Here is a 7151-nt window from a genome sequence, read left to right on the forward strand (position 1 = left end):
CATATGTTCAGAGCTTTATTTCTGTTTCTGTGCAGGTAAACAGTGATAAAATCTACTGGCAGAGGAACGTAGACGGGACCTTCAGTATGATCTACAGCGAGAAAAAGAAGGTTGGACACTACATCAGCACCAAGGCTGTCGGCTCTGATGACCGCATGGATATCACACACCTCTACAAACATCCTGAAGGTGAGAGAATGTGGACAATTAACGCTTACTCAAGGAGAAATGTCAGCATCTTTAAACCAGTTAGGTGATTATTAAACCCCAAATCCTGAACCTGAAGCCAGTTTAAAGTAACAACAGTGACACCTGCTGGTAAAATTATCAAGACCGTAATCAACCATAGAGAACTTGAGCAGACACTGTTAGAATCAGGGAGGGTTCAGGGGGTTGACTGCCACTCCTGATGACCTAAAGTTAAAAACGCACACAGTAAAATTGACCTTTAAGGGGCCACTTTGGCTGGAAGATAAAATAAAGTTCCCTACAGGGTGCAAACTTAGTGGACAAAGTGATAAGACACATCGAGGATGCCTGCTGATGGGACAACAAGTGAAAAAGAGACACTTATGGCACCCTCTCAAAGGCCAGAATGGTATAAGAGCCCTCTTGAACGCCTTTCAAGGGGTCGTAATTCAACAAAGCACCGTCTAGAGTAGTGGTTTTCGACTGGCTGGGCATCAGGACCCACTAAAACCGCCTTAAGAGAAGTCGCGACCCAGGTTTTTGAACATGTTTAACCACTCAGATTTATCTGATATGTCTTTGGACCCTATAGAAAAAACACATACTAAATAGAGACAAGACTAAATAAACAGGTTTAAAAACACATCATTGCTGAAGAAAACACATGCATACATTTTATTTTGCTCAATTTTTCTTAGACAGCATAGAAATTTTGTAATTTCCTGAAGAGGTTCCTTGTCATCTTGGGAAAACCAGAAGTGTTATCCACAGAAAAGGAGATAAATGAGTAGAAAGCTTGAAACAATTACTGAAATTTACTCGTAATCAAAGGAAAACTTCAAGAGTACGTCTATAAAATTACCCTATGTCTACTTAGGGCTTCTGTATATAGAATTTCTGCCTCATTTTTTTTTCCTGGCACACATTTGCGACCTATTGGAAAGAGCTTTGCGACCCACTTTTGGGTCCCGACCCACCAGTTGAGAACCACTGGTCTAGAGTTCCATCTCACTGGAAAAATTTGATACTCTCTGGGGTATCCTCTAAACCACAAGCCCTTCAGGGGGCCCTCTTATCGGCCAAATTGTGAATCGAGGATGCCCTCTCAGGGAACGGTGATAAAGAACCCTCTTGGGTGCTCTTCAAAGGGATAAAATTTCAACAATGTACTACTTAAGGGTTGCGCCCAGTAACCACAACATGAAAAGGTGCCATCCAGGGTGCCTATTTGTTGGAAAAGTTGTGATAAAGTGCCCTCTTGATTGTCTTGTATGGAGACAAAAGTCCACAAAGAGCCCTCCAGTGTGCCCTCACTTAGTGCTTTCAGACAGATCCAGTCTGGCTCTAGTTCTTGCTCGAGTCTCAGAACCTTGGAGCTTTCTGGCAAACCAGCCCAGGATCACACCAGATAAGTGGAACCAAAATAGGAGGATTACTCCACATTATTAAGGGGGTTTCTTGAGTCTATTAATTATTTAGTCTGGCGTTCGGATGAACCCAGCCCTCGCCATCTCTTCGGCAAGTTTGGCACAAACCTTTCCCTGTACTACTCTGGCGCCCAGATCGCAACCAAACATTTCGTCCCCTCAGCAGACCACTTTTCTCCTTATTCAGCTCTTTTCCACAACCTAGAATACACACCCACTGTCAGGAACTATTTTTTGGTTCCAGCTGAGAACCAACTTTTCAAGTTCTGAACCTTTAGGCAGGGACGGGCCTGCCTGCAGGTCTAAAAGGCCTATGAAGGCCCATTTCTCCAATAGTGGAGAAATGGAATAAAATGCTGTTGGTCCATAAAGGTCATTTTTGCCAACATCCACTCTCATGTATCTGTGCAATAATGGTTAAATGATCAATAATTCCTCTTCTGTTTTATTACAGGTCTGTAGTCCATAAAATAACATCTAAACCTCTAAAAATGTTCTCCCCTGCCTCTCAAACTTAGTCGACACTTATTTACAGAGGACTTTACACCTACTAGGAGCTCCGTGTGAGATATAAATTACACCTAAAATTATTGTTATCAATACTATAATTGATAGTGTGGATTCTGGCATCCTTTTACTATAGTGTGAGATAAAAAAGGGTGGGCTTAGTCATGCTCAGGCATGATTAAAAAAAAACATACCTAATGTGAAAAATCCCTCAAACTTTTTGAACCTTTCAGACACAAAGCTCTCATTAGATTGCTTTTAAACTGGAGATAAAACAGCAGGATTACCCTTTAAAGTGACCACAGAAACTCATACCCTCCTGTCAGACTCAGTTTCACCCTCTTATTTATTCTGTGCTGTATCCCAGGCTCAGAGGAGGAACGTATCGCCGTGGAAACGGCCTGCAGCTACGGCTCCAAAGCAGAGGCGTATTCGTCCCCGACAGCCGAGGACGTCTCCGTGGAGGTGACCATGGACGGAGGAGGTCCCAGGATGGGGAAAGACGCCGAGCTGACCATTATTTTGACAAACAGCAGCTCAGAGGAGCGCAAGGTGATGCTGCACAGCCAGGTGGCCGTCATGTACTACACCGGGGTCCACAAGGCCACCGTGAGGAGGGACCGGACCGACGTGGATCTGCTGCCTAACCAGAGTGAGTGAAGGAAGGAAAGCAAACTCTAAATAATGGACTTCTTCCCAGTCTGAAATTAAAATATCCAAGATTTTTTTCTTATGAACACACTTTTCTTTTTATGGCTCAAAAATGTAACTTTTTAACCAATCAAGTTAAGGTCTATGAAGTGAAATGTTTGCCCCTAACTTTAAAATTCCCTGCCATATTTGTTGTAACACAGTTACTGGGCAGTTTTGATGACATCTGATGATGAAATAACAGGCATAATAATAATCATTTACAATCCATTAGGGTCTTTATTGCTCTAGTTGCTCTAACTGGATTAAAAATAGCAGCAGGCTAACGTTACTCGCCATCTGGTCAGCGTCTTATCACAGGATTCACCAGCATGGACTGGTTCAACAACTCCTCCAGTCCACAGAATTTCCTCCAGCTGGTTGGACCAGGAAAATTAGTCCCTCTCATCCCCAGAATCTCCACTTTTAGCAAGCTGGGCTCCACTGTTACATCCTGCTTCTTTGCTAACAATGCTACCAGCTGTTATGGTTTAAATAGTCACTGTGTTAACTGGTGACCTTTAGCGGTTCAGACAAACACTTTTTTTTTTGCTAATTTATTCATAAGGTTATCCCCACTAGCTCATCATATGTGTTATTAATAAAACAAAACAAAGAAACCCTCGGTTAACGTGGCTGCAAGTTAAACCCTTACACCGGTGGATCATTATAAGTCCCATTTATTCACTGAGTTTGTTTACCTCTGTTTTTTGTGTGTGGTGTCATACTTATAAGAAACAGCGAGACAAAAATGGCTGCCTTTGTTTACTCTTTGCCATCTTCTGTCTCCAGAAAAGATTTTGGAGTGGACCCTGGCTTACAAAGACTACAAAGACCAGCTGATAGACCAGGCGGCTCTGATGCTGACGCTGTCAGGCCGGGTCAGAGAGACTCAGCAGGTCCTCGCCACGCAGTTCAGCTTCAGGCTCAGGACGCCAGACCTCAGCATCAAGGTGAGCTTTTTACTACAAAGGGTCGATTTTCGAGAATCACATCACGTTTGATGGTTATGATTAGGTCAGATGTTTGAAAAAAATCATTCAAAGTGGGGGAAAAAAATAATATTTTTATAGCAAGTTATATGGGTTGTCCATGTTTTTTGTCCCACAAGGTGAGAGTGTAGGGTTTTATTTTTAGCATCACACTGTAAAATAATTTTAAAAAAGGATAAATTCAAATTGACTTAAAAGAAAAGCTATGCATAAATATCCTTCCTCACTTTTAATGAATAATATGCATCAAAGAGAGAAAAAAAATATGAATGTAAAGAATTTGTTGTTATGATGTGAAGAGTCAAACATGTTTTCAATATGACCGTTTAAAAAATAAGGAACAAAATTCAAATGTATTTATGGGTTAACGCTCTTTAAGGAAATCAAAGTCAGACTTGGTATATGAAAAATAATTCATTTTTGTGCGTTTAACTTAAGAAATAATGGATTTGTGCAATTTGTGCATGTAAAGGGTTAAACTTTCTGGATATATTGTTATATATGCTTAGATCTGATGTTGATTAATAAAATGTATGCATTAAAAGGTAGGAAAGGATATTAGTTTAAAGCAGGGGTCATCAACTTCATTTTCAGAAAGGCCAGCTTTTTCTTGACTGGAGTTGTGGGCCGGACATTGAAATAGACTTAAATAAAATCAATAGTTTTGTCTAATTAACACATTCTTTTGAAAAACATTAATTCTTTTCAAAATTAATGTAACTTTAAGCCTTTAACAGTGAAATCAGTCCCTATCAGCTATACTGCAGCCAGCCACAAGGGGGCGATTGAGATATTTTAGCTACATACTTCTGGAGCCTTCTTGATGTCTATTACTGAGCTTGATGCTAGTAAGCTGTGTCCTGATCAGCTGAAAACACAAGAGGGAAACAGATCTTCCATGAACAAGATTCTTCTTGTGAGCTGTCTTTTAGCAAGCGTCTTTATTAAGACGTGAAAAGATGCACAACTCAAAGGTGGGGCACGTTTCAGATATATTTTACATTGTAGGATAAAAACTAAACTCTCTTGAGCTTGTGTTCACCACAGACCTTATTCCAGGCATTTAACAAAAACTCATTCAAAAATCCCAGAGACTTTCAGACGAGTGAGCCAGAAGTGCTAAAATGCTAACTCACTTCTGCGTTTTAGGACTCATTCCTGCACCACTCCATTGCACTCTCAAAGAGCCTTATGTTAGAACTGATGCAAAAAACTCCAACTTTGATCAAGATAACAAGAACAAGGATGCGTTTGCCATGCCAAATGACAGGAGTACTTGTGTGCTTGTTGTCTGATAAGGTGCCAGGTTGAAGGTTTTATTTAAACTCCAAGAAAAATAGCTAAAAACTAGCATGCCATACTTTTGCCTTCCTAAATGTTCTAAATTTAACAATCCTCCAGGGGCCGTATGGGAAGCCCTGGGCGGCCTGATGTGGCCCCCAGACCTCCAGTTGATGGTCACTGGTGAATAGCATATTTTGCAATCTACGTGTGGCGTCCATTTTTATCAGGAATAATAAGAACTGAAGGTTGTTTTTTTTTTCTTTTTTTGATCATTATTATTTAAACCTACAGAGCAGGAATAAAACTCAAAGTTCCTGGCTGTGATAAACTTCTTCAAGGAAATACAATTTGCACTGAGTATAATAAAAAAAAAAAATATATATATATATATATACTTTTTTTTTTGTTTGAAAAAAAGAAAAGAGGCTTAAAGCTATTAAACTGGAATGTAAGGGATTAAATTCCTGGAAATTATTTCATGTTTGATATTTATGATCAGGTCTGGTGTTTGTTTAAAAAAATGTATGCATTATAAAGTGAGATAGAATGATAAAAACTTAAGTTTTTTTAAACCCCACACTGTAACAAATAAATAAATACAATTCAAAGTTGTTGGCTGTGATAAACATCAAATTTCACAATGTTTCTATTAAAAATCTCAGGTTTTCATGCAATTAAACTGCCATATAAAGGGTTAAATTCCTGAGTAATGATTCATATGTGATATTTTTGATCAGGTCTGAAGTTATATCAAAATTATTTCTTCATTAAGAATGAGAAACAACATTTATGTACAGTATTTTTACAGTGTCTGAACCTTGTCCGGGTTTTGGATGAGTCTCAGTGTTTAAGGAGATTAAATAATTTCTGTCTCTCTAACAGCCGATAGGGAAGGCGGTGGTCGGACAAAAGATGTCTGCAGAGATTTCCTTCACTAATCCGCTGCCTCAGACGCTGAAAAACGTCACTTTCCACTTGGAGGGCCTCGGTCTCCTAACAGCCAAAATGATTCATTACGGGTGAGCAGAAAAGTTTCTATTCTTTCATACACCCTCTCCCATTCTTAAGGACTCTTTTGTGATGTCTTCTGTCATTTCCTGTCGTTTCTTCAGAAACATCGGCAGCCTGGCGTCCGTGACTCTGACCGAGCACTTCGTCCCCTCGCTGCCTGGGACGAGGAAATTAGTGGCGTCTTTGGACTGTAAGCAGCTCACGCAGGTTCACGGAGTGACTGACGTTGAGGTGAGGGAGTAACAGAGCCGTATAACCAGAGGAGCTCTGACACTGAATTCTAGGACTCATTTCCTCCTTATGGACACTGAATCTACTTTATATGTCATTTATATGTAAAGTCAGGGTTTGAATTTTCTCCACTACTGAAAAAGAAGCAGTAAATCAACCTAGTTTTATTCAAAAGAACCAGTATTACACCAAACGGCTTTATATTTGAATGACGGCGTGAATGTGACTTTATACGTCTGTTAGAGGAGGAAAAGTCCGACAGCTGCAGAAGTTTGTTAAAGAGATCATATTTTATATTTATATAAAGAACATATTTATTTAGCTGTTGCCAGTGAGAATCATGTTATTCAAAAATGTAAATCCTGCTCTGGGGGCTTTTGTATTAATAAAACATAACTATGAAAACACATCCATGAGTGTGTGTCTGCTGTTTGAAAGCTTATAATAATAATGATGCTCTCAGTATGAATCCTTTATCTTACAGACTGCAGAGGTTTACCTTTCTTCGGTCTCTTATGAGCTTTATTCTATAAATGCAGCTTTTTTTTTTTTTTTTGGCCTTTTAAATCCAGACATCCCTCATGTATTCTCAGTATTGCTCCTTTCTGTCTGGATTTTGCTTTTAAGAAATATGAATATATTCATATCCTTGTATTCGATCATAGAAGTCTCAACATCATTTTTCATATTCTACCTTTGGTTTTAATTTGTAGTCTGAACACATCTTAAGCCAGTGGAGACACTTCCTGGATGTGTCTGACCTCCTGCTCCTCTCTGACTGCAGATAAATCCTAGCAGTAAAATATTCTTCTAATCTGAC

At 39.5% G+C, this 7151-nt stretch overlaps 1 protein-coding gene across 1 annotated transcript in view; it reads left to right on the top strand.

The window, feature by feature from the left end:
- LOC121512489 (protein-glutamine gamma-glutamyltransferase K-like) overlaps positions 1–6729 on the top strand; it is a 28010-nt gene extending 21281 nt beyond the window's left edge. Inside the window, exons 10-14 of the mRNA XM_041791786.1 lie at positions 36–189; positions 2491–2775; positions 3606–3766; positions 5972–6108; positions 6202–6729. Coding sequence (XP_041647720.1) covers positions 36–189; positions 2491–2775; positions 3606–3766; positions 5972–6108; positions 6202–6343 — 879 coding nt within the window. The 3' untranslated portion in view covers positions 6344–6729. The remainder of the gene's footprint in view (positions 1–35; positions 190–2490; positions 2776–3605; positions 3767–5971; positions 6109–6201) is intronic.
- Positions 6730–7151: the final 422 nt, after the last annotated feature.

The sequence above is a fragment of the Cheilinus undulatus genome, linkage group 7, assembly GCF_018320785.1.
Source record: "Cheilinus undulatus linkage group 7, ASM1832078v1, whole genome shotgun sequence".
Classification (NCBI taxonomy): Eukaryota; Metazoa; Chordata; class Actinopteri; order Labriformes; family Labridae; genus Cheilinus; species Cheilinus undulatus.